This window comes from Pelmatolapia mariae, linkage group LG15, assembly GCF_036321145.2.
Source record: "Pelmatolapia mariae isolate MD_Pm_ZW linkage group LG15, Pm_UMD_F_2, whole genome shotgun sequence".
In the NCBI taxonomy this organism is placed as follows: domain Eukaryota; kingdom Metazoa; phylum Chordata; class Actinopteri; order Cichliformes; family Cichlidae; genus Pelmatolapia; species Pelmatolapia mariae.
The window spans coordinates 25,068,397-25,096,188 of NC_086240.1; the positions used below are offsets into that span (position 1 = coordinate 25,068,397).

Genomic DNA, 27,792 nt, shown 5'->3' on the forward strand with positions numbered 1-27,792 from the left:
GAATCTGCTGCGAGAAAAAAACCCCCAAACAAAGCTTATTCAAGCGGGGCCTCAATTACGCAAATCCCATAATAGTCATTAACTGTTGGGAAAATTCTGCTTTAATTGCTCCAAAACAGTGAGCACAATTATACACGGCTTTAATGTGGATTTTAGGAAATCAATTAGTCCATTTCCATATGAAAGAGCTTATTTTATGTTTGGAGGGCGAGATGGAGGAGGTGGCTGTGTCTTTCTGACAAAAACCGCTGCGTGTTTGTTGCACAAACCTGCACAAAAGACTTTCTTCTTTTAATTTCACTGGCTCAACAACAATGCAGGAAAGTGCCTATCGGCGTTAGTCTATATTACTGAACTCACTGCTAAATCATTGCCCAAGAAGAAACCATCCCAGGAATTTTCTGAGATCATTCTGAAACCTTCCTAAAGCAGTAAAGTGCAAGCAGCTCATTAAGAGAGTTTCTTAACCTAGAAAGAACACGTCTGTAGTGTTCCTGTGATCCCTCTGCATTTTCCGAAGGGATGATTTGAAGCCTAGAATTTAGGTTTTGTTGCTACCGAAGCCAAAAAATCCCAGTTTGAGAAATGAGGGATCGTGCGTGGGTGATGCAAACAAGCAGCAACTGCTACAACAACAAAAATCTACCCCTCCTTAAGCATATTTATCTCCCTAATGATAAAAATAACAACAATAAATGTGACATTTCATATCTTCTTCCTCTACTTGGCGGTTCCCTTTAGAGTTCACCACAGACCCCTTAAGAAGGCGGCAACCCAGCCACAGCGGGCAACAAGCCGCTTCCCAAGCCGGGATAAACGGTGAGGGTCAGGTAGGGAAGGGCACCTGGGCAACATGCGGATCACAAAGAAAGAATCAAAGAATAACGCTAAATATGTGTAACGTTTATTATATTCAGGCAAAGTATCTAAAACAGTTTTTAATTTTTAACCTTTCTTGATTGAAATGGTTCAAAACCCAGGTGCTAGGCTTTTTAGTAAAAGTCCATTATTGGCCCTACAGATACAAACACACAAACTCTGTAGGGCTAAATATTGGCCCTCAAGTTACTATATGAACCTTTTTTGAGGGCCAAGTAACTAAATATCTACTCTATGTAGTAAAAGGTACATAGATCCTAGATTTTAGAGTGATGCATTAAGAGACATGCATGAACAAATTATAAGTTATATAAGTTTAATTCTATTTTAGTCTTGTACATTGGCAGCGAGGTGGTGCAGAATTGAGAACTTTTTCAGCAAATAGGCTTCAGGTTCAGTTCGTTCCGTTCTTCTTCTTGTTTGTTTGTTGTATGTTTTTTTGCACCATAATATTAAGGTTGTACAAAATCTGTCACCACAGGTACACAACAAGGGTACAAATAAGTACTTATGAGAAGTCATACAATAAGTTTTTATTTTTTTAGAGTTTAGAAAAGACAACACATACATATTTGTTTTGGCTGAACTACATAGGCTGGCAGTGAAATACACTAATGGTTTTAAAATGTTATGAAACTGTATTATAAACAATTTTAAAATGCTGCTATATGCTTTAAATGGATAAGTGATGATATTACAGATGTACTGACTATACGTTCTGCTTCCAGGTCTCTTAGGTCATCCTCCCACCAACATTTCTCAGTCCTCATCTCTCCAAAGTGGCCATGCTTTCTCTGTGCTTGCCCCCAGGCTCTGCAATAGTCTGCCATCCCACATAAAGTCCATCCAGGTGTTAAAAATGCTAAATTAGGTCTTAAAAGCGATCTATTTTTACTTAGTTCATGTTACTCTGTTAAATTACTAGACTCTGTTTACATTTAACTTACATTTAGTAACTTACATTTAGTAAGTTACACTGTTAAAAAAAACAAAACAAAAAAACAAATGCCCTTGTAATTTTCTTCTAACAAAGGTTTCCCTAAATGGTACAATTAAATGTGTGGTTAAAATGTATAGAAGAATAGATAAATAAATGAAATACTGTAAATTTCTTTATCTTAAAACAGTTCCCTGAACTGTAGTTTTAAAGATTTCTTTTACTTTACACTTAGTTACATATAACGATTCTTTTTTTTTTCTTTTTGCTTTGAAATGCACATAAACTACTGTTCAGAAAAGAAAAGAAAGAAACTTACCGGGACATATTTGCACAGATTTTGTTTTACAGTGTATTCCTTTATTTACGCTATTTGCCACCATGTTTTTGTGGCTTTTACATTTTGTGGTTGTCATGTTTCTCTTGTCGTTTCTTTCAAAGTCTTTAGCACTAGATATTTGGTGCTGTCACTATCTATTCTGTATGCTTCTTTTGTACAATCAGCTGGAAAGCATTTTGGGTTAACTCCTGCTGTTTTGCAAAACACTACACAAATAAGAGTGACTTTATTTGACTACATATATTTTGTTTCTCAAGCAGGAGTAAGTAGCTTCCTATTATCTTATAATCTGAAGACCAAGAAGTAAATCTGTTATGCTAAAAGAAACATTCAGAAGTGACCAAACAAGTGTACAAAATTGCTGAAAATAGACCTGAGTGACATCAATCATCTGATTAAAGCAGATAAAATCCATAAATGGTGTAGTGACACACATTTGTAGCTTGCAAAACTCTTAGCACATTGTAGTGCGTCTGTCTGCTACACTTCCTAACTGAATGAAAATACGAGGCCAAGAGTCAGTCAGACAGTTTTTGAAGGAATCAGCCTCATTAGGCGATAATGAGCTCATTTTATCACAAGCAGTCTATTAAAAAATGGGTTTGTTTACTTCTTTGCTTTTCTGTCTCTTTTCATCTGGCTACATGAATGAAGACATTTGAAACAGTCCCACATGCAAACACTGTTTTCTACCAAATTGAGTCAGAGTCATGCTAGTTCTGAAACATCTCATCAGTAGTATGCTTATTAGCATTAACACAACAGATGCACTCTGTCTCTGCTGGCACAGGTTTCTGATGCACTGACCTCAGACCAGTGTACATAACCTTAACCCGATGCTCTCCAATCTGCGGTCTGTTTATATGAGCTGCCAGAACGGTCTGAAACTCAAACTCTGACGGTGGAAAAACAAAACAGGCAGCTGAATCTGAATCTCCTGCTGTAGCTTCAGCCAATTTTTGCTCTCAAAAAACTGACAAAGAGGGAAAATCTGTAGAGGTAGGTGTGTACCGTCAGCCTGTCCTTAAAAGCACCATGAAAATGTTAAATCCAATCTTTCTGAAAGTATACAAGAACGTGACCTGTCCCTTTTTCCTTTTGTTACATTCAGGGAAACTTTGAATAAATGTTTCAACAATACATGTTTTAAAGCGTCCTCTGCCGTAACTGATGTTCAACAGTGAAGCCTGAGCTTGACTGACCATATTCAATAGCTCACTGTATTACAGGTTTCCTTGAACCCACTTATATCCCTTAATGTCTTCATATTTAGCAATTGTTTCTCACAAATTCTCTACCCCCTTGTTTTATCCATTAGAATATAAAGTTTTAGAATTTGTAGGCAACTTTTAGAACAACCTGGGTATAATGAATTACAGTAGTCCAGCCTAAAATGAATAAATCCATGAACTTGTTTTTCAAAGTTACCCAGATAAATGATGTTTCTAATTTCAGAGATATTGTGGAAACGCAACAAAGCAGTCTTACATATTTGTTTAATATGTGCATTGAAGGGCATACCTGGTCAAAAACGACACCAAGGTTCCTCACAGTGTTACTGGATGCAATGTTATCCAGAGCAAGCATCTTGTTAGACACCATATTTCTAAGATTTTTAGGACTGAGTACAATAACCTCAGTTTTATCTGAATTTAGAAGCAGGAAATTAAGGGTCATCCAGGTCTTTATGTCTTTAAGCCATTCCTGCAGTTTAACTAATTTGTGTGTGTTATCTGGCTTCATGGATAGATAGAGTTGGGTGTCATCTGCAAAGCAATGAAAATGTATACTGTTATAATGCTATTATCTAAGGGAAGCATGTATAATGTAAACAGAATTGGTCCTAGCACTGAACCCTGTGGAATGCCATAACTAACCTCAGTGTCTGAAGAGAACTCTCCATTTACATGAATAAAATAGAGCCTACTGGATAGATATGATGCAAACCACTAAACCACTAATAAAGCATGCTCTAATCACTGTAATAAAATATTATTGTCAACAGCATAAAACACTGAACTCAGGTCTTTTAGGACTGTTCATGAAATGTGATGAATTCTGAATCAACTGCCATCAGTTGGCTGTTGTATGACTGCTTTTTCAAGATTTTTTTAGATAGATATCTGTAGATTGGTCTACAATTAAATAAGATGCCTGAGTCATGTGACAGCTTTTCAAGTAATGGTTTAATTACCATCATTTTAAAAGTTAATATAGCTTAATATACAGATGAATCTATGTCTAGTCTGCAAGAAATTATGTATAAAATTGCATCATTATATTTCATTATATAAAATCACTGGTTTGGGAAATAAAAGGCATCTATTATTTTATTCTTTATTTACTAAATGCTTTGCATAAATATTTCAGCAACATTGGATTTTTTTTAAAACTCAGATTTGAGTGTAGAATGAGAACAGAGCGAGCACAGTGATTAAAAGCTGCTCATTCACTACAAACCACTGCAGTGAATATTCCTTAAAGATGACACGCGCACACATGCAAACACGCTTCTCCTCAAATGATCCCTTCGTCTTTTACCTTATAGGCTGTCAGGCTGCCAACTTTCCTTCCTGTCTGTGCATGTGTGCAAGCGTGACCTCGGCCACCTTGCTGTCTCCCGCCAATTAAAATTCCAGTGGTAATTAAAGCAGATCAGAAACGAGGGAACACTGCAGACAAGGGCGAGAGACTACGCATGGTAATTACGGGGAGGAAAAGAGAGCGAGAGAGAGAGAGAGAGAGAGGGAACAAGAGAGGGTGGGTTTACACGCCACATTTTTTCTTCATTCTAAACTGGTGTGCTGCAGTCTTGAAGCATTATGATTGAATACATACTGTGGGCTGAATCACTTAATAATTTATTGGTTATCTATATGAGGATCTGGATCTCGGTGCAGTTTAGAATATCCAACATCAGATATTTTTTTTTAAAAATAAAGAATCCAACGCAACAGTGGACTCTACACAGTGTTGCATGACAGCTTATCCATTATTGTGTCTAAGTGGACACTCTGTGTTATTTTCTTTTTGTGGACAGCCAGAGTCCATTACTGCCTCTGTGACACAAACTGCAGTCCATTTTTGTGGCTATGAGGACAAGTGGAGGTGCCTAACAAAGACACCCACATATTTATCATCATTTCTATGAGGACTTCTGTAGATTATCAATTGTTTACAGGGCATTATTTTTCTGTATGGAAAGGAACAGTGTATTCTGGTCTCTTAAAGTTACACCTGATATTCCTTTTTGTCTCAGTGTCTTTTTAATGGCCAGCAGGTGGCGATTTGCAAATAGAGGTAACATTGTGTAGCAGTCTGTGAGAAAAAATTGATAGTTTGCTCTTGATTATGTATTTAATTAAACACCTTTCTGAGGAGTTTATGTCTCAATCTCTAGTTTAATGTCTTATTAAATTCCTCATGTTATTCACTGTCTAAGTTTCTGCCCTATTTAAAGTCAAATAGACATTAAAGCAGGGTTTGCTTTAGGATTTAACTCTCATGCCATCGAGTTGCTATAGCAAATGAACATGAAGTGTCTTTTTCAAAGCAGTAAAATAAAATGCCAATGGCCAAAAAGCTCAGAATGGGAAGGCTCAAACAAAAGCTGGAGTGCTTTATATTGTCTGTGTGTGACAACTAGCAGTTGTCTTTAAGCACACCTTGAATTTACACATTTTTATATCTACATCAAGATACCTGAAATGCCTGTCTCTATGAAGCCATTGGGAAGATTTTTTTCCTTAGTGTCCAATTTCTGTCCATTTTCCTCAAAGTGGACTTTCAAGAGTCCTTAAGGTTACATACAAGTCGACTACAGTCAATGACTAGATGGCTGAAAATTCAAAATATTTTCCATTATTCGATTTAGAGAGTATTCTCATTCAGCTCTTAAACCTCTAATCCACCAAAGTAATGCACGTACACAGTCTTGAAACGGATTCATGCAAAACTGGCCAAAAAAAAGCTGAATCTGTCAAAATCAATTCATCGATAAATAACAGATGGATCCAACAAGATTCTGCTTGCCATAATTTTCTTCAAACTAAACCTGCTGGTTCTCAAGGCACCAAGGGAGAACTGGGCCCCAACCAGCATTGACACCAAGTGTTGGTGTGAAACAAGTACAAGAGTCACTTTTTTTTCATTGAGGACACCTGTGAGGGATTTACTGTCTCTACATGAACACGCTGACTTACCAAAGTAACAAAGAGAGTCAGTTTATTTCAGTTTACCCTGCAGTCAGTCTATCTGAGCTTAAAGCATCAGCGTTAGCTTCAGTTTAATCGTACATATTAACACCTGTCAGCATAATCAGAAATTATTATAACATGACTGCGGTTCATTTATTATTAAACATTGCTAAGGTGAGACTAACATTTATATATTTTCCCCATTAAGAGGATAAATTATTGTTTATTAAAATCAGCTTTCCATTTGCTATTACTTATGTTAATAAACCGGCAGCTGTGTGATAATTATATCCAAGCATGTGTGGCTCGGTGGGATTAGTGCCCTCAGCTCTGGTGCCAGAGGTGACAGAGGAGATCTATAAGAGACTGGGTGGTGACAGTGATACAAGGAGTTGGTGGGGGGGGAGGTGGTGTGGGCGACACAATGTTCACATCGTATACTAGCAGTTGCCATGGGAGACAGGCTGCATCCCTCCTGGTCCTCATACTGCAGCATCCGCACAGTGCTGTCGCCATGGTGACATCCTCCAGAGAGAAAGCGAGAGAGGTAAAGAGAGAGAGAAAGAGAGGTAGGGGAAGGAGGGAGAATCAGAAGCATGGAGAAAGGGAGAGAGACAGTGACTCTGAACCTGACTGTCTCCTCCCCAAACTCATTCAGCAGCACTGAAAGCACTAACTGCGTCTCTGCCTCAAGGAGTTATTGATCCCAGCAGAACAATAGGAAGAAATAGGGAGAAATTGTGAATGGATCCTCAAAGCAGGAGGTTGGGTTTGGGGAATAAGACGAGACAAAGGGATAAAGCTTACTGCCAACAAATCCCATATAAACACACAAAATCTTCCACATGGGAAACTCAAACTGCACATAAACAGCACACTAATGTAACACATTGTGGTATGTAGTATTCTCTACAGTGATATACACTCCAGGGTTTCTCATGCACACTGTACTTGGACAGGTTGCTTAGGGGTTGTTTTTTTTGTCAGCCACCAAAGTAAAATTTGCAATTCATTTGTATTTTTATCTGTTATGACAACTGAAGGATGGGTGGACAATACCATTATTCTTATTCTGAAATTCAGTCCCTCACGAATCAGCAACCTGTCTTGCACAAGAACGCTGGTCACTTTTTCACATTCAATGTAATTCAGCTGTCTCAAGTCCCATTTTATGCCCACCATCTTGAACTGCAGCTGGAAACAGCAGTCCTTGTTCTTTTGAGATGTGCTGTGAGCTGGAGGTCCACTCAAACCAAAACCTGAAGCAGCTGGAGAGCTGCTGCCACTGCTTTGTAACTAAGCAAGGCTGCAGAGCAGAACAAGGACTGCCATCGCCTGCTGCAGTCCAGCACTGTACTGGAGTCTGTCCATGAGATAAGAAAATTATATATAATATTATTATATAATATTATTGACTGATTTAAATAATAAAATGTTGGTTCTTTTCTTATTGCTACTGCCAAAAAAAATCCAATCTAATTTTCTTGACAGAACACAGTAGACTGTATACAAAGATGGCCAAATCCTCTGGATCTGCAAAGTCAAGACAATATAGCAGTACCACAAGCTGCAGTTTTTCCAGTGGCCAACAGGGGGTGAGGTTTCTGGTTCCAAATAAAAGGCAGACCTTTGGTAAATGAAGCTTATGCTCACATGGTTTAAGGTTTCAGTAAAAAGACAATGATGACAATGGGAATATTATCTCATTTTCTAAATAAAAAGACGGTTGTTTTGTACATTACAATCCCATTTAGAGTCAAATTAACAATAAAGCATAAAACATGACTGCCACTTCTGCCCCGACTTCACTTTTCAGACCCAGAAACTACATGCAGCCTTTATTTGCAGTGCATGTCACACACTCAGGATCATTACAAAAAAGAGTGCAATGTTATTAAACAGTCTTTAATTACATAGAGAAAAAACAGTGAAATAAAATAAATAAATAAATAAATATTTTCCCTTTCACTGAACTACCTGAATCACTGTGCAATTATGAACACAGCTGAACTACTAGCAAGCAACAGCAAAATAGAGTTAATCTAGTTTAAATGCATCGACATCGCAACTCCTTAAGCCTGAATAAACACTTTTGGAGTAACAGTAAAACCAGAGTAACGAAAAAGGATGTAAGGGCAATACTACAGCAAATCCCATCTTTGTCGTCTCACCAACATGAAACCTTTAATAAACAGGTGTGCGTTTCCTATATTGACACTCTTTTTCCCCCCGTTTGACTCTTTCTTCGCCCAACACTGAAATTCCCGAGCTTCCTCTGTGCCCTTCGCTGCGCCATCCGTCTGCCCTGCCAGCGATTCACCATCATGCCCTCCTCATTATCTCTTTGTTACCACAGACTTTATCGAAATGCTGTCCTTAGCTGTGCACCCTCTGCATGCCGCCCTCCCCCACGCACACACAGACCAACCACCTACACTTAAAAACGATATTTTATGCTTATTTTGGACATACTCCAATGAAATCCAAGTGCTTGGATTTCATAATAAATTTCATAATAAATCTCTCTGTCTATATATATAATATGTATATAATCTCTATATATACATTTATTATGAATATATATGTGTATATATATATATATATATATATATATATATATATATATATATATATATATATATATATATATATATATATATATATATATATATATTCTCATATTCAGATTTCAAATAGATCTTCTTTGAGGGAAAACCTCTGTGATCCACGTCTACTTCAGTGGAGATACAGCAGACTTGCTTTGATATATATTTCACCTGGTTTTTATAATTCATACGTGTTCTACCAGGATTTGTGCAGAAAAAGTTTGGTGGTTTCATGTTGTTTCACTTCTATGTTTGTGCATACATAACCTCCTCAGGTTTGTTTTTTTGTCTTTTTTTGCAAGAAAAAAAGCTTTTAATGCTTTTTTAAATTTTAGAGCTCCTCTAATTTTGTTGGTAATTCACTATTTCCAGAGGTGATAGAGATCTGAGGCACAAACCATCTGTCCTACAGCCCGAGTGATGTGACCTGAGGACTTTGCAGCGCCACACTCCACCAGATTGGGTTTTTTTTCTATCTGCAGCCTCGTGACAGAGGGACGAATTTACTGAGATGAAGGCTGTGACCTGCCGATCGAGGAGGTCTGAAACCGTGACATGAGCCCATTTAATGTTGGTAGGATTCGTTTTCTCAGCTGCTGAGTGAGACGTTTGAAGCCTGTGAGCCACCACCAAGAAAAGTCTGTAACTTTTTTGTTATTCTTTTTCACTTTTCTCTCCATTTTATCTGTTTAAATCCTGTATTGTCATATTTCACAATATACAATATACACAATTTGTATCCATTATTTTACTTAAGTACATGAATACAGAAAGAAAGAAGGGGGAACGGCATAGAAACAGAAAGATTCAAAGAAGGTAGCAACTATGTCTTACAACTTCAAACATCGCCAATCAAAATCCATCCCAAAGATCTGCTGAGGTTTTCAATACCATTATCATCTCTTGCCAACATGTTTTTTAATATAATATCATTTCTAATGTAGCTTCTATATTTGAGTAGGATGAGTCTTTCCTTAGTTATAGGGTTCAACAATTCCAACTGATGGAGAAAGTGGCCAAGATTGACTGGAATGTATAAATATTCCTGTATCTGCTTTGCATTTCCAGCATATGTCGCTGGACATCAAGTGTAAGCAAGCCCGATCTTGTCTGATCTCAGACGGGAGACCATCGGGAAATACCAGGAGCTATAAGGTTGGGGGCAGCTATGGCTAGAGCAGGTCAGCTACTAATCAGAAAATTGGTGGTTCAATCCCTGGCAAGATACTAAACCCCAAGTTTCCCCCCATGTGTGTGAATGAGGCATGTTGTATCCAAGTGCTCAAGTAGAGCAGAACAGCATCATATAAAAACTAGTCCATTTACTATGAAGTTTACAGGGAGAAAAAATTAAACGTAATACATAGTTACAATGTATCTACGTTCCTTTTGCCAAATGATCGTCGGATTATTAAACGCATCATTTTTAAATTGGTTGAATATTTTATAAAACACAGCTGCCTAATGCACCATCTCGGGAGAATCCAAAAAATTCCCTCACTGGGTTCTTGTCCATGATAAATTGGCCTTTGGTAATACAGTCTGTCAGTGGTAGATATGTCCAAAAATTCTCTGTCTTCGCCAAACCATATTTCTGAAACATGTCAGTGAAAGACAGGATCACTCCATCCAAATGAAGGTCTGTTAATTTGAGCTATTGTTTCCAATGCAATCAATTTTACCCTGATCGTTACGGCAGGATTGTGCCATAGCGGCGCACAAGACTGCAATGCCACAGCCCACACATCTGTATGTGTACATTTACCCAAATGGCTCCAGAATGAGCCAGTACTGTCCATTAGTAACTGGGTCATGTGATAGACCATGCAAAAATCTTCAATTGTGATCTAGCTTAAGATTTCCAGTGACATTTTAAAAGAATCCTGAACAGGAAGAATTCTGAATGCTAATGATGGCGGATGTGACACACCCTAAGAGTCAATCAACACCCAAAATAGAAGACATTCACGTGTAATGAACCTCTTTACTTTTGCACCTCAGATGATTAGAATATACTGATAATTTATCCAACACAAAAGAAAAATCCACAGTTTTGTTTAAGAAACTTACTCTTTGTCAATCTAAAAAATTGCCTTGAGTTTTATGTGGACCAAAAACAACTTCTTGATGAGCTTTACTGGCAAAAGCAAGCAGTCAAAAAGTTGTCAAAAAATTGCCATTAGATGTTCCCTTCTTGGTCTCTCAGCTGCTGCTAAATTGATCTTAGTTTCTTAGTAAACTAGTGCATTTACGATTTCACTTTAAGCTCCTGTTGATGGCTCACTAGTAAGCCTCTTCTCTCAGCTACATGACCTTGTAATACCATACAACTCGGTATGTCGTTTACAATTCACAGGCTGAGGTGTTTTATCTGTCTCAGCGGTCTTTGAAGTCGAGGCTCCGGGGCTCTGAAACGGAGGAAACCAGCTGGTGGTGTCATTAACATCTCCTAAACCCCTATTTAAAATGGACTGTTGAAAATTTATGCAAGTATTTCCCTGACTATATTCATTTTTTTCTACTTTATTTCAGGTCATATCCTTCTTTAAATTGTCTTTTAGCTTACAACTGTTCATGTCATCAGTTTCATTTTATTTGAATACTCAATTTAAAGGACCTTGTAACAGATTTTTTTTATTTGCTGTCCAGAGTGAAGCCCTTTCTAAGTGCTTAAATAAAGATGATTAGTTCCACAAGTGTCGGCAGGACCGAGCCGATGACGTGTGCTGATTAGGAGGATATCCCAATCTTTCATATATACAGGACATATTTTAGAGCTCCCTCAGACCTCAACTGCACTGGCTTCATTTAAAGCAGCTTCATATCTCAGGCACAAGGAAAATAAAGACCAGCGCCAGCTCAAAGACACTGACATGACAATATATTACAACACCTAACATTATTCTAAGAGTATCTAAGAGCGTCATTTACACTGTAGAAAATATGTCGAGCATCTCATACCTGCGGTGTCTGGCGTACTTCCCGCTGACATGACCGCTGCCATCACAGCCGGGGGTGGGACAGCTGAGAAGGAAACACACATGGTCAGAAAGAAACAAGCAGCACATCATCTGTCCTTCAGCAAGTCTGTATTTTATTTTTCCTTTACCGCACGCAGACCATCTCAATCCAGCACGCAAAATATAATGATATCTGAGGTTCATCCAGGGCTGCACGTTCAGCCTATTTATATCTATCATTCATGCCCAGCTGTAGTTTTTTTTATAGCTTGTATAGCTTCTTAAGACTTTCGCTTACATGTGTTTTTCTGACTTTACATTCTCCAAGTATTTCTGTTCTCCTTGTGTACATACTGTTATGCACGTTTTAACAGTTAAGTATGCTTTTTTGCATCTATGACATGCATCGAGAGAAAATATCCTCATAAAGGTTACAATACAGTCAGATTAATGCAAGTTAAATAGATGCTTATAAGTATGTTATTACCTGTTACCACTACACTTACAAGGGTTTTAATCTGAAAGAGTAACTTCTGTACACAAAGCAGTCTCTAATGGCCATGAAATTTGTTCAGTATAAAGGTACAGTGAGTTACTTTTTGAGGTTATTTAATAGAAAAAATATTGTACGCATAAATATACACTGATTAGTGTGTAAGTGTGTCTTCCAATAAACTGAAGCACTCTCATAAACTCAGAATTAATACATTAAAAACACATAGGTGTGGGCACCGCTTTGTGGAAGCTGCCATGTTGTTCCACCATCTTGAATACAGTGGATGAGTTGGACCGCATTTTATGTATGTGGCTAAAGACACATATGCAGTATGGAAAACATGTAGGAGAGGAGAAATCGTAGGTGTTTTACCTGTGGTGGAGGTAAAATTTAAATTCTTGTCTGCACCTTCAGACCCAAGATATGAAGGATCATAGCTAAGTTTTATCATTTGAGAATGGTTCCTCTACAACAAAGAAGTGAAAAAATAAAGGAAAGCGACAACCCGACCAGCGCTGGGATAAAACAAAACTAAATACAGAGAGAGAAAGATTTTAACCCTTTAAGACCTATCATAGAACCCAGAGCTTATCTTTATATTTTTACATGCTGTAGTGCCATTTTTGGGAGTACTTCAAGTTGCTATACATCAATACAACCATTATATCCCAAATTTTAATAATATGTATGCATTAAGTCCATAGTACCTACATAAATGGCAAAAAAGTGCAATAAACTACAAAAAATCGTTGGGTTTTTTTTTTTGTTTTTTTTTTACACATATTTCTAGTTAGAGAAATTTTAGAGGGATATCCCTCAAAACTATAAATGCAAAAAAGTTGCACAGGAAATTTATTTTGAGTGTCTTCATAGTTTTATTTTTGAGATACACCAATTTTTATATACTGCAGGAAAAATAAAAACAAAAAAACATATTATAATGCAAACTTGCAAAAAACACAGGCATAAACTCAAACACAAATTTTAAAAACACCAGCATAACTTCGTAATTTCGAGGGATAGGAAACCAGAATTCAGTTGAATGAAATCTGCAATATACTGACATCTAGTGGTGAGATTTCCAACACTCTACCTTTAAAATTATTCAGCTTTGTGTTGCCACCAGTTAATTTGTCCAAGTCAAGATGGTCCTCTGGAAAAAAATGCTGCATAATCCTGTTTATACCATCATCTCTGAACTCCACAGGAGGTGGCTTCTTAGAATAGCAGGATTTATTTTAAAAATTATTTGAGATTTTACAGCAATATCCCATTTCTCACGTGTTGGGGCTCTAGTTCTAAAAAGTAAATGCTGCAGGAGAGAGAGTAACTTTGAAAAAAGCAGCCCAACTGGGAAGAAATGTGAATTACCACAAAGTCACAGTTTATACAGATTTAAAGTGAATAACGTGGACATTAGCACATAGCGGGTGTAAACTCAGCATTAGTAACATCCCACATTTGTCCACATTTAGCTTGTTGTGATCTGGACTGTCTTATCTGTGATTTATTTATTTTTTTCACCATTGGACTCCATTGTTGTTCCTCTAAATTCAAGGCCACTGCCTGCTTTTCATTGGATTATTCCTACAGTCGGCAATCAGACAGACAACAGCGCTTCAACTCAGCCTCCTCATTCATTTCTAATCCACAGGGGCACCAATACAAAAGGCTTCAGCCAAAAATGCAAGGATAACAGTTATTTTTTTTCCTTCAGCACAATATGATGACCTTTTCCAGCAAAACTGCGCAGTGCTGGCCAATCAAATACAAGCAATTGTACATAAAAGCATAATTCACTTACTAGGCCCCGAAAAACTGACTGAAATACTGACGACAAACAAATGTTTGAGTTTTATTATCACCATACATCCTGCTCATCAAAGAGGTTCAGTTTTTTTATATAGCACCAAATCACAATAACGGTTGCCTCAAGGTGTTTTATACCGTAAGCTAAGGACCGTACAATAATACAGAGAAAACCCCAACAACCAGAGGACAGTAGGAGGAAAAAACTCCCTTTTAACAGGAAGAAACTGGCAGAGCCAGGCTCAGGGAGGAGAAGCCACCTGCCGCAACCAGTTGTGGTTGAAGCCAGAGATAATAATAACTAATAATTAAATGCAGATTGGTGTATAAACATATAGTGAGTGAAAAAGAAACAGTGCATCATGGGAATCCCCCACAGCCTAGGCCTATTGCAGCATACTTTAACTAAGGGAGAATTCAGGGTCACCTGATCTAGCCCTAACTGCTTTATCAAAAAGTAAAGTTTTAAGCCTAATCTTAAAAGTAGAGATAGTGTCTGTCTCCCGAGAGATGTTACAAAAAAGATTTGCAAACTGAAATTTCAGTAGCAGATCAAAAATCAGTTCATGCTCATTGCTTGCATGGATTAATAAATTTTAACGGGTTATCGCAAACAAGTGTAACTTCTACCCATTATAATAAAGACATATTTATGAACTAATAACAGTTGAACTGAGATGCTTCACAGAAAGATTCTGGAAAGAGTTCAGCATGGCATATGAGAAAATTATCTCAAAGGAAATTCCACTAGAACCAAAGCTGTTTCTACTGAGAATGAACCTCAGTTGTTTAAGAACCCAAAAGATAACAGATAATCTTTTTGGAAAAGTAACTCATAGATCTAATCATGTCAAAACTTCCTTTTGCTGATTTTTATGTGGGGTGGGATTATTTTTTTAATGACTGATATATTTGTCTTTTTTTGTGGAGTGGACTTTTTGTTTTCACAGTGTGGTTTTGGGGGGGTTTTATGTCCTGAATAGATTGTTATTTGGTTTCGATATTTTTTCCATTGTAACAGCAGAAAATAAGGAAAACCATAATAGATCTATTTTGAAATTTAATGCTTAGGGACCCACAGCACCTAGTGGTCTGTTGTGATACAGAAAAACTCCACAGACTCAGACCTGTTGCTGAAAAATGAGCTTATTTAGAAGGTCCCACCAGAAGGATCCATGCATCCTCTTAACAACTAACGCAGTTCACACCAACAAAATTTTGAATCACCAGTTAACTTAACACACGTGTCTTTGGAGTGTGGCAGAAAACCAGAGTAGCTGGTGAGAATCCACAGGCACAGGGAAACATGCAAACTCCATGCAGCCAGTGTGGTGGATTCAGACCCTGTTACTGTGATGCAACAGTGCTAACCACTGGACCACTCCTCCCATTGAAAGAAAAGAAAGTGCCCTATCTAAATTAACAGTATCACTTTCAGTTTCATCTCCTTGTAACCACTTCCAGTATAGCTGCTGTTTTTGTTTTATTGCTTCATGGATATCCCGTTCAGACCGCAGGCACGCGTGCACCTGCGATTTCAGCATGGACCTCATGTGCAGTGTGCAGGAAATTTTGCAAGACTTGGCTCCGTGCAACACTGTCCTCTTTGCCAAAATGAAATTCAAATTTAAGGGATCCAGCGGACATGACAGAAGCGCGAGTGTTTGGGTCAGAGAGCAGCCTTTGACAGAGCGATGTAAAGTTGTTAGTCATGCTGGAAGCAAAGCAGCGCAGCAAGAGGAGATGATGTTTTTGTCCCAGGGATTTAGTTTGTTTGTCTTCTCATTACATGAAAAAACCCACACACAAGCATGCACTGTTTGCAGATTACTTCGCACGTGCATCTCTACTTGTTCCCTTTATGATTATCAGTCCTCCCTTGCAGCATCATAAAACCCTGTGAAGCACTGGCTGTTGGACAAAACCTTAAAAATCACATCTGTGATCCAATTTTGATTTCCTGGATTATGTTTTGCATCTTTTTTTTTTTATCAACATTTGTTCTGGTTCATTAAGACAGATGTGGAACATTTTCATCTGTCAGCAGCAGCTTTAACAGTTTTTATATCTTTATGTATTTATTAATTTTTTTATTATTATTTCTGCATCACAGCTGTAGATTTCTCCCGAGCTCTGAGTCACGCTTTCAGACCTCTTTGCAGTGAAGACACGCAGACCATGCAGCCAAATCACGCTGCCTGCCTTCAGGGACTCCACACCCAGCACGACCTCTGACCCCGCACTGCAGAGCTCCACCCACCCTTCCACCCACCCGACATCACCTGATCTATATGCTTTGCAACCTCGGGCTAAAATGAGAGCTGCTCGAAAATAGAGGTGAGGCTCACGAGCGCAGGGAGGCAGAGGGGGTGGAGAACAGAGGGGAGGAGGTTAAAGAGGAGGAAGAAGAGTAGGACTGCAGGTAGGTAAATGAGAGAAATTGGAGGGAGGGAAAATGAGAAGTAGGAAGACAAAAAGAGAGTGACGGAGAGGTGAAGAAGAAGGAAAAAACAGCCAAATGGAGGAGGAATAGAAGGAGAAAGAGGAGAGGAGGAGAAGGAGAAGGAGATGGTTTGTTCAAGGTGAGGCAGCTCATCAACCGGTGTGGGAGCTGAGACTGATAGCACTGCATTATTGATCCCACCACAGCTTTGTGTGTGTGTGTGTGTGTGTGTGTGTGTGTGTGTGTGTGTGTGTGTGTGTGTGTGTGTGTGTGTGTGTGTGTGTGTGGTTAGAGCCAAACACACATGGTAAAACTTCTTTTTTTTTTTTTACAATGCATCAGCGCGACCTTAACCTTAACGAGCCCGAGTTTGAAATTACAAAATGTTGTTTCTCTTTTGCGGTGAGATATTTCCACTTGTTTCCACAGCAGCTGAATATGCCCTTGACTTCAGCATTATTCTCCCGATCACAGTGTAATAATCAGTCTTACTGATGTCAGCACAGTGACATACAGTACTATTGAAATCAGTTTCAAGTCACTCTCATCTGAAGAGCATTTTTAGATTCATTGTGAGATTGAAAGGCTTGCTGTGTGCTAACCCTTCCTGAGCTAAAGTTTAGACACAGTGACACAATACAATGGCTTTCTTTAAATCTGCACCCTCTGATCTTCTGTTTCTCTGATTATTGTTTGCAATTATTCAAATCCACTGATTGAAGTTGATTGAAAATGACTGATTACCAACAGCAGGGCTGCTTTAATAAAGAAAGAAGTATCACATTCCCACTCCTATCATCTATCAGTATGTCACAGATAAGTGGACACACAAACAGAAAAATGTTCATCCAATCTGTTTTTTTTCCACCAAACATCCAGTCATGCATTATAATATTAAATAAAGGGGACCCATTATACTAGCTCCATACTTTTCTTGGAGTATGCATGATTCATATTTCAAAACTATTCTTCTTTATCTTGTAGTTGTACTTTACGTATCCTGTCAGTTCAGTCAGCTCATCTCCTCAATCCAATTCAGCCTTCTTCTGTTTGGCCGGCTCTTCTCAAGGGAGCTGCTCGTCCACAGAGCTCCCGGCACACAGTATTTGTGCTGATGTTAATGGCAGAGGAGGTTCAGAGCTCTGCAGTTCTTCAGTCAGCAGAGCGTTGGTGACTTTTAGGCTCTGTGCAGGTTGGCACTCCCCAATCCTGCCACTTTGCAGCTGAGTTGCCACAGTACTTCCACTCTCTAATAACATCAAAATCAGTTGATCATGAAACATCGAGGTGACGTCCTGTTAAAGCACTACGCTCGACTACAACGACGCATTCTTTCACAAGTTGGTTAAGGCAGACTGTGGCTGGGTTCTTGATTTTATACCTGTGTGGCAATGGGGCTGAAAACACCTGAATAAGAGGTGTGACATTGTCTGTTTAAACTTCAGTTATGCTTCATCATTCTAAGATTAGAATAGGAGCGTGATCTGAGTTAATGCAGAAAAAGCTAACAAAGCTAATAAATTTGCATAAGAAACTGATCTGACACATCAGGTCAGGGTCATGTGACTTGATGCACCCTTTGTCCTCTTCCCCAAAGGAAATCCAAATCACATCGTGGAAGCACATGTTCTTGGCTCAGAAATGGACTGCAAAAGGAGACAACCTTGAAGGGGATAACAGCTAGATTACAATCAGGTATGATTTTTGCTTTTTTCCTTTTGTTTTCTGCAGCCAGAAACACATCAGGCACACCGGGATTTAGACGAGAGTTTGTCCCCACAGTGTGCTCATCAAATGTTGACATTTCATGGGTACAAGCTGAAATTGTAGCCCAATGGTTACACCAGAAGAGAGTTCAAGGGGGCCACCAAAACACCATCCGCAGGGAACTGTAAATGGCCACCATTAGCTGTACTCATTAGTCATCCCAGAAATTACTGCAGCTAAAGTTAAAATTCATTGCTGTGGTGCAGCATTAGCTGCAGCTCTGATTCCCACTGAGCTGACAGATGTGATGTATTTATTTAGCAATTTAAATTAAGTCATGGTAGAATTTTAATTTCACTCCCCCCCCCCCCCCCCCCCAAAAAAAAAAAAAAATCTGCCGCATCACACCGCAATGACAAATTTATTTGTACATGTTTATCCCCGAAGATTAGTCAGATTAGTCAGCGACTGTGATGAAAAAATAAAACTGACGAACACATTTAAGAAATTGGTCATGATGTTCTTATAATATTTTGCAGTATTTACTCTGTGAATCATTTCCACGATTTACTGCTGACTTTGCCCTGTCCGTGTCTGGCCCTCACCAGCACCCATCAGATTTAAATTCCGGGTGAATCACGCCGAGTTTTCTGCTCCTTCGCTCCGGGCTCACGCAGCACAGGCAGGACATGTTGTTTACAGTAAAGCGCTGACCTGGATCAAACCGGGTTCGACCATAATCTGCTGCACACACCAATATTTGTCAGTTTTACTAAATGAGATTAAGTGAAGCAGAAACCTGCCCTTCTTGCACACACACACACACACACACACATGTCTGGTTTGCTATCCTCGTGGGGACATCCCATTGACATAATGCTTTCCCTAGCCCCTTACCCTAACCCTAACCATTAAAAATGAATGCCTAACCCTAACCCTTACCCTAAACCTAACCATAACCTAATTGTAACCCTGACAGTAAAACCGCATTTTGAGTGTGAAAATTGCTTTCAACCCCGAGGGGACCTGGATTTTGGTCCCCACGGTGCAGAAAGTCCCCACCAGGATAGTAAAAGTCAGATTTTGGTCCCCACCAGGATAGTACGAACCCGTACACACACACACACACACACACACACACACACACACACACACAGGTAGCAGTGGTATTCAGCAGTCACTGTCAGGAGCTGCTGCTGATTCTCTCTAGTCAGTCATCAAAATTTAATGAATTACTGGCTGCATTTAATTTAAATTAGCTGTTCGTGTAATACACAGCGTTGGACAAATTAACACGCGACCGACGGTATTTATTTATCGCCTTCGAGCTCAGCTCAGGCTCAAAAATCTGATGTACTGCATCAGGCCGATTCCTGTATTTCACAGGCTGGACCCCAGCAGCAGACGTGGTGGGCCTGAGAATAAGAACTGCGAGATGATGGATAGAAATGACATATAACTGATTATACAGGAAAAGTCTCTCAGTAATATTTTCTTTGATGAATGCTAGCTGCTGCCTCAATACAAAGCCAAAATGCAATAAAAAAAGAAGGAAAAAAAAGAGCAGTACAGTGATGGATGCATGAGATCAGCAGAGGTTTACCTACCTGAATAACTCCTGTGTTACTGCTTCCACGGCGGCTGCAGACAGGGACACAACAACAAAGATTAATGTTAATGCTTTCAACAGTCACGAGCTAACAATAATAAACACATCCACTGTAATTGTGCTTCAGATGATCCCACTGTAGTTAGCATGAAGTGGAGGCAGAAATACAACCTGTAAAATATGTTAAAATTTCCACATTTATTAACTGGACATCACTAGAAAGGTATCTTCTAATTTTACTGTTGTAGACAAACTTACTTTCCTTTTTATAATACAACAGGTCATCGAGGGTTATAAGAGAAATCTTATAATAGAGTGACTTAGGCTTCTCAAGCGGCCCACGCTAAAAATGATATATAAACCTAATCCTGCGTGCAGAGGTTAACAGGTTGGGTCCTGCTTTCAGGCATCATTGTGCTTTTCTACCTTAACTGAGCCCTTAGAGATCTTTCTAAGGTACAAGCCACATTGACCCGCTTACACACACACACATGCGTTCATACATCTCTTTATTGTATGTCCTTTATCATGCACACAATCACACTGCAATGGATGCATCACAGGCAATTTGGAGTTCAATATCTTGCACAGGGACACTTTGACATGGAGACTTTTCACAAAGAATAGATGTTGAAAGATTTGTTACATTCAAATTTGTGTGAATAAAAGTTTTGGGACAGGAGCAGCTAACATATTAGATGTCTAAATTGGCTTTTTCCTAATGGACGGTGATTCATTCAGCGGTCTTGAGCCACACTGGCAAAAAAAAAAACAAAAAAACATTTGTAAAACCTGACAGGCAGATGGACAGACACATACCTCTGACTCCTTTGGATCGCGTTCGATGGCGTTTTTCAACTGCATTCACCTCCATCTGCAGAGGGAAAACGAGTTAGCTTCCTGAAACTGCAGTGGCAGAAGTAGTTGTGTTCATATTTCCGTGAGGCACTGTGCCACCTCTGCTTTAAGCTGTCCTTGGAGACATGAGGACTTTAATTCCCATTTGCAGCATTCACATCAGCATCAAAGTCATTAATTACAAGCGGGAATGCCAAGTTTCCAAAAGCTCCGACAGATACTGTTTAGACTAAATAGTGCAAACAAAAAGCTAATGTGGACATGTTAAAGTAACATTTCATTTATATAAACAGTTCTGCAGTAAAACAGCTGAATGCGTGATTTATAGTTCTGCATTAAACCCACGATAAAGGCTACGGCGTCACTCTATACCCCAACCTAAACTGTAGCCTGGCCTGCACCCCAAGAATCCTAATAGGTCTGTCTGTGTAAACACATTAAGGTATATTAACTACCACAAAGACCAAACCTCCTGAAAGAAAATGTAATAGTGCAGCGGAGTGAGCATCTGCTGAACATTTAGACTCAATCAGCCCTGATTTCTTCTCTCCTTCCTGTGTTTCAGCTGTTGTTCAGCTTAGTTTTTCTTGTGATTGCAGAGGAACCCAAACACACCAGTGCACAAGTTTGCAAATAATGATATCACCAACTACAGCAAGGATTTAATGCATTACTCTATCTTAAGATTTCGGTTTAGGTTCTTTGTTCTCATGTGGCTGATATAAAACCACTTAAACCACCACTTGGAAACCACTCTGAACAACTCCTTATATGGACTACTGAAGCCATTACAACCATACACACCCTGTAGACACACTAATCAGTCAGTCTTAAACCTGCTAGCTCTGGAGCTCCCTGTTTCCTGCTGAATACTAGGTGAGAGAAAGCCCATCTGATCTGACTCTCTTGAAATTGTCCAGAGTTTGTGCACAAAAAAGGGTTTAATTGCAGAGATTATCATCAGATTGCTGCTGGAATTAGAATTTTTGAGGTTTTAGTCCCAGGATCAGAACAAATCAACTATAAAAATGCAACCACCGCCATACTTTGAGCCAAAAAGAATAGAAACACCAGTCAGTTGTGACGATACCTGGCTGTAGCTCAGTGTGGCACTTCTGTATCTGCTGTTGGTCCTGTAGCTTTAGACTTCAAATTCAAATCTCAGACACCATCTTCCAGAGTCATGATCTGCAAAAAAACAAAAACCACAACACTTTCTCAGTTCTGCTGCCAGACTTTTGTTGTCTGCAGCTGTTTGCTCTGAGGTAGTTTCCTTTAGCGAGACACTGTGTGTGAAAAGGTGGCGAACTTCATTGTCTCTGTGAAATGTATAATTATGAAGCCTAATGACATTTCACGACTTGAGAGACTGGTGCCAAACACCGTCTAAACATTTCACTGATATTTTCAAATGTGAGATTTAATTCATCCAGTCAATTAGGTGTTTCTCAAGAGAGGTCCTTGAAAGTCACTGCTAAACACATTTCAGAAACCCGTAGCATGACCTGCAAATTATGGATAATAAGGCCATCTACACAGAAATCTTACCCCTGGAAGGATAACGCGCTTCAAAGACATACCTGTCTGAATTATCAGCATAAAAGAAGAGCATCTCCCTGCACGTTTGATTAAAAAAGGTGCAAGTCTATGTAAAGGCATAAAAAACTATGACTCCTAAGGAGCATCTGAGCACAAGCAGCATTTTAGTCAGCAAGTAACAAAAACCCAAAACTCCCCCACGCCTCGACATCGATCACCTTTAAAAGAGGGTCAGAGCCTCCCTGTTTTTAACGCAGAAGAAAAGCACTTTGAAACTACGCACGAAAGGTCTTCTCCTAATGACTTTGCACACGTCGGCATCGGTGTCTGCAGGCAGACATTTGTGTTCCTGAAACAGTCGTGGTATTTATGCGTTTTCGAGGCTTGAATTCCTTCCCATCAACACGTTTCTCATCAGGCCGCGTCGACATCTGTTGAGTTTTGCACATGTAGACGAAGCTGAGATTTTGCAGAGCTCAAAACGCGACGTTTCGGAGGCAAGAGGCAAGAATAATTAGATCGATCACACCAGAGATCACGTTTCAAGTCCTACACTGAACCACAGACTTATTTTTTTATTTTTACACTTTCACAGTAAATATATTCTGTTAGGGTTTGAAAGTAAAACCAAATTTGGTCACTGTTTTGATTTGTTATTCCTTCTCATGTTTCTGATGTTTATATACTTTGTCTCCCTCTGTTTTGAACATGTGGTACTTTTGCTTGCCTCCCTTGTTTCCACTTCCTGTTTCACACTGAAAAAAATATTCTTGAAGCAAAAACATTTTTAGTAAAATGTAACTGAAATATATATATATATATATATGTATATATATATATATATATATATATATATATACATATATATAGTTTTATTGAAATAATGGGAATAATGGGATAATGGGAGTCCCATGATGCATTTAGTATTTCTTCTTCAGTCACTATGTTTTAATAGACCTCTCTGCACTTAATCATACTTGTTATTAATCTCTAACATCTCCTTAACAGGTTTCTTCCTGTTAAAAGGGAGTTTTTCCTCCTCACTGTCGCCAAAGTGCTTGCCCATAGGGGGTCGTATGATTGTTGGGTTTTTCTCTGTATGTATTATTGTAGGGTCTACCTTAGATTATAAAGCACCTTGAGGTGACTGTTGTTGTGAGTTGGCGCTAAATAAATAAAATTGAATTGAAATGATTAATTATTAAGAAAAATATGCTTGTTATTATTGGCCAGAATCCATTAAATTGAACCCTTTACACCTTTATGTAACAAAACTACTACCTCTCCTCATTCGTTTCATCTTCATGTGCATCATAGCAGGTCAAGGATTGCACTGGAATATTGTTAAATATAGTTAAATATCAGAATAGATTCATTTTAGGTCAGGTTCTTTGCCATAAACCTTTTAATGATCTTATTTTGTTGTGAGGAGCACCACAGAGAAGACCCATGGATGTAGTGAAGGAGGACATACAGAGGTTGGTGTGACAGGGTGAGATGAAGGCTGATGGTCTGCTCAAAGGGAGCAGCCGAAGGAAGAAATCTCTTATATGATGTACTGCATTTTTAAATAGGTAGTAGAAAGCTGAGTGCATGCCATCAACACTAACTTGTCCACTGTGGGAATTGTTGAGGGCCACTTAGATGCCAGAGAAAGTATAGTGTGACTATAGCACACAGTATGATAAATGAAACTGGGAGTGATTTAGGGCACTGTTTAAGATTCTCATAATGTGCTTCTTCTGTGAAATATGATGCAATGTTAAAAAACCATTAATGCAGCGCTGAGATCAGTAAAATCCCAACCGAACCAACGCACTGCATCTTTTCGACATTTTAAGCAACGCAAAAACCACATCTTGGGCTGAAGTGAGCCCCCCAAAATTCTCCACAGCATCTTGCTGCGAGCATTTCAATGCAAAGAGCAACATAAGACGGAGCGAAACAAGAGTGAAACAACAGTTTGATCATGAAGACGTGAACACAGCAGCTCCGAATACGTCTCTCTCCTCGGCTGCAGTGCAGCTCGGGGGGGTTTGCAGCCTTAATATAAATGTAAATTCTGGACAGCCTCGCCTGAACTCTCAACCAGCTCCCATTATGTTTCCACAGCATACCGAGGCTGGGTGCATCTAAGGCCGCCACTTCACTGAGCGCGCTCCAACGCGCCCTACATCAAACACAGTCTTCCCTCCCTCTGCTGTGAAGAGCTGAGCCGAAAAAAAAAAATTCCTCCACCTCCCTGGAAACTATACGACTGAGTGGGCTGCACGCTTAATGTGCGCGCACTAATGTGAGTTTGAGCGCGTGCAGAGGGTGCGCTAACCTCACTACTGTGTCTTTATGAATGTGCATTTCTATAGGCTGCATCCTCTTTGTCGTTCTCTTTGTCTTTCTGAGGACCGCGCTCAGGTTTTGGACACGGGGACTTTCAGGACTGCGAGGACATTTCTGGAAAGTGAGGAGATTTGTGGAGAGTTATATTCTTAGACGGAATGAAGGGGGAAATAACAAGTAGTTTTGGAAAGTGAGGAAAACTGGGACAAAATAACAATACTTTTGTGAAATAGAACAATAAGAGGAAGGGGAAGTCAGAGACTTTTTTTGGAAAAGGAAAACATTATTGAAAAGGGAGGACATCTGGAATTGTTAAACAGCAAGTCGTTATAACGAGAAGAGTGAAAGAAATACTGTAAAGAGGGGAATTAAAGACATTTTGGCACTGACATGAATGAAAGACATTAAGTGGAAAGTGTGAGCTTTTTTAGAAACTAAGGACATGCTAAACTATGATGAGACTTTAAAATATGTGAGGAAAGTTGTAATATTTTTGTATATTGTATTGGTAAATAAGAAAAGAATGAGACAAAATGTCAAATTTTGGGAAACTGATTTTAACATTTTATTATTTTTGTTTTGTTTTTCTTTTTTTGTTTCTTAAGGGGAAGGGCATTATTATAAGTCAAGGATAATGAAAATGTTGTTGGAAAGAGGACTTATTGAAATAAGAGAAGCCTTCTGTTGAGTGAGGACAAGGACTTCTTTATAACAGGGAGAAGAAAAATACTTCTGAAATCGAGGAATTGAGGAGATTTTGTGGAAACCGATTTTTAATTCTGACAAAATCAGAACATTTTAAAAACATTTCAGAAAAGGGAGGAAAGAAGAACATTTTAAGTTAACTTATTATATCTTATTCTTATTTCTGAAAAGTGAGAGCATCTCTACAAATTAGGGAGATTTTGAGTATACTGCATTATGTTCTGGAGTCAGAACAGACTGTGTTTGGAAAGAAAACAGATTTTGGTGAACAGCATTTTTAAAAATTAATTTGAATTGTGATTTTTTTTAGTTATATTTTATCAGATTTTTGGAGAGAAGAAATAATATTAAAGACTTACTAGGAAAATGGGGAAATTCTGATATCAATATTATCCAATAATCTTATGCTATATGAAAAAGGATATTTTCATATAGCATCATTTTTGGTGAAGACAGTAGAATTATGGAGAAAGAAAGGCTTTTATAGACGTTTGCGAGTAAGGAAAAACATTTTCAAAAAGAAGGGCATATTTGAAATCATTAGAAATTTATTTTTTGAGAGCTATGACATAAATAGGAACATTTACAATGACACCAAGTTGGAAAATTACATTAGAAAATGAGGAACTTCCCGCATTTTCTTAGAAACTTCTGAAAGTCACACGGCATTTGAAAGGACTCAGCTGGAAGGAAAAGTGTGTTGTTTTCATAGGATACACTGTAGGTTTGCAAATGTATATTATTTTAAATTAGCAGCCTTTTTGGAACATCAAGTTTCATAATTTCACTATTTTGTGGTTTTAATAAGGTTATTAGCTATAAAATGCATAATGTTTATGAAACCCCTGCAAGAGGAGCATACAAACATATGTGTTTGGTTGTCTAATAATAAGCAATATTAAGCTATGGAGTAGTAATTACCGTGTAATAATACAGTGCGACTCTTAGATGTCCATTAATTTTGCTATGAAAGACCAACCTGAATTAGTAAAGTGAAAAATGGAAAGAAATAGAAGCTCTCAGCCAGCGAGTGTATGTGTCACTGTGTCCTATATGGCTGGATTGGTGCTGTGTGAAGAGGAGCTTCCTGCTGCTTAGTATTCAGTCCAGCACTCTGCCTGTCTGGTACAATATGATGCAGAGCTCCCCTATACTGAGGAACACACTTCAATATAAAGCGTGTACCCTCACACACACACACAGTCTTCCAAATGCACACAAATTCATTCGAATTTCACGCACTTTTGGGTTACAGCAGAAATGTACATTACGTACCGGTGTTCTCATTTTTGTTGCACTATTTTTTTTGCCTGAAAACAATCTAAAGGTGCCACATTAAAAAGAAATGGTGGCTGCAGATTGCCCTGTAGGTCAAAGCCATCGCAGCACTTAATAACTATATCTGTGACGGGCTTATTTTTTTAGCAAAACTGTGCCAAAGTTCAATACAATGTAAGAACATCATGAAGGAGGCGGAGCAAGCACCATCAAATCATTTACTTTCTATATCAAGACACCATGGGGTGCAATAAGGAGAGGCATGGCACTTAGAGATGGCCTGCCCCCCCAACGAGCCAATCAAAAACCGATCCTTGAAACACATGAACCAGTCACGTTGTGGCATTCATGCATGCACACAAAAGAGATTCATGAGGGTTGTATGCATGCTAACCGTGTACTGCAGGAAACATGTGGCTTACTGTATCCATAACATGAACTGCATTTGTTCAGCACCCTGGTGGGAGGAGCCAGAGACCCCTGATCATGTGGAGAGCCTGGATTGAGCTGTTAATGAGACTGTGAAGTTACCTGAATCAGCTGGTGTTTTTGTACAATAACTGTACTATGTGTAATGAAGCCATAGAGACCCTTCAAGTACACAAGAGTGGGCTGAAAACTGACGAGTTTTACATGCCTGGCGTATGACTGAAAATCAATCAGTACCACAAAAAAGTGCTTTAAAATTGAAGTTGGGACCACCTTTGAAGCCAAATGTTTGAAGTCCAGGGTTCTACTCCAAGCTGAGGGATTTTTGATACAAGTAATGGAAAAGTCCTGCTGTAATGACACTTACTTCAACCTAGAGTGTATAAAGTAATTCCCAGCAATTAAAGAAAACGACAGATCAACCCGAAGACAAGGAATTCAAGCTCAAAAGTGTCAGAGGAGGGGCTTAACTTTTCGATCTATGTTTCAGTCCTCCGCTACGGTCATGAGCTCTGAGTAGTGACTGAAAGAAAGATCAGAAAGTACAAGCAGCTGAAATTATTTTCCTCCACGGGGTAGCTGGACTCACACAGCGAGGAGCTACAGAAAGGAGCCAATTTACGTGTTTCAGGATGCCTCCTAGGTGGCTTCCATTGGAGGATTT

At 38.9% G+C, this 27,792-nt stretch overlaps 1 protein-coding gene across 5 annotated transcripts in view; it reads right to left on the reverse strand.

Moving 5' to 3' along the window:
• Positions 1 to 27,792, reverse strand: part of myt1la (myelin transcription factor 1-like, a) — a 90,628-nt gene that overhangs the window by 46,159 nt on the left and 16,677 nt on the right. For all 5 annotated transcript variants that reach the window (XM_063494529.1, XM_063494526.1, XM_063494527.1 and 2 more), the window contains exons 2-5: positions 21,931 to 22,028; positions 20,802 to 20,856; positions 19,981 to 20,014; positions 11,920 to 11,982 (exon numbers count right to left, since the gene is read on the reverse strand). In XM_063494529.1, coding sequence (XP_063350599.1) covers positions 11,920 to 11,982; positions 19,981 to 20,014; positions 20,802 to 20,856 — 152 coding nt within the window. In that variant the 5' untranslated portion in view covers positions 21,931 to 22,028. The remainder of the gene's footprint in view (positions 1 to 11,919; positions 11,983 to 19,980; positions 20,015 to 20,801; positions 20,857 to 21,930; positions 22,029 to 27,792) is intronic.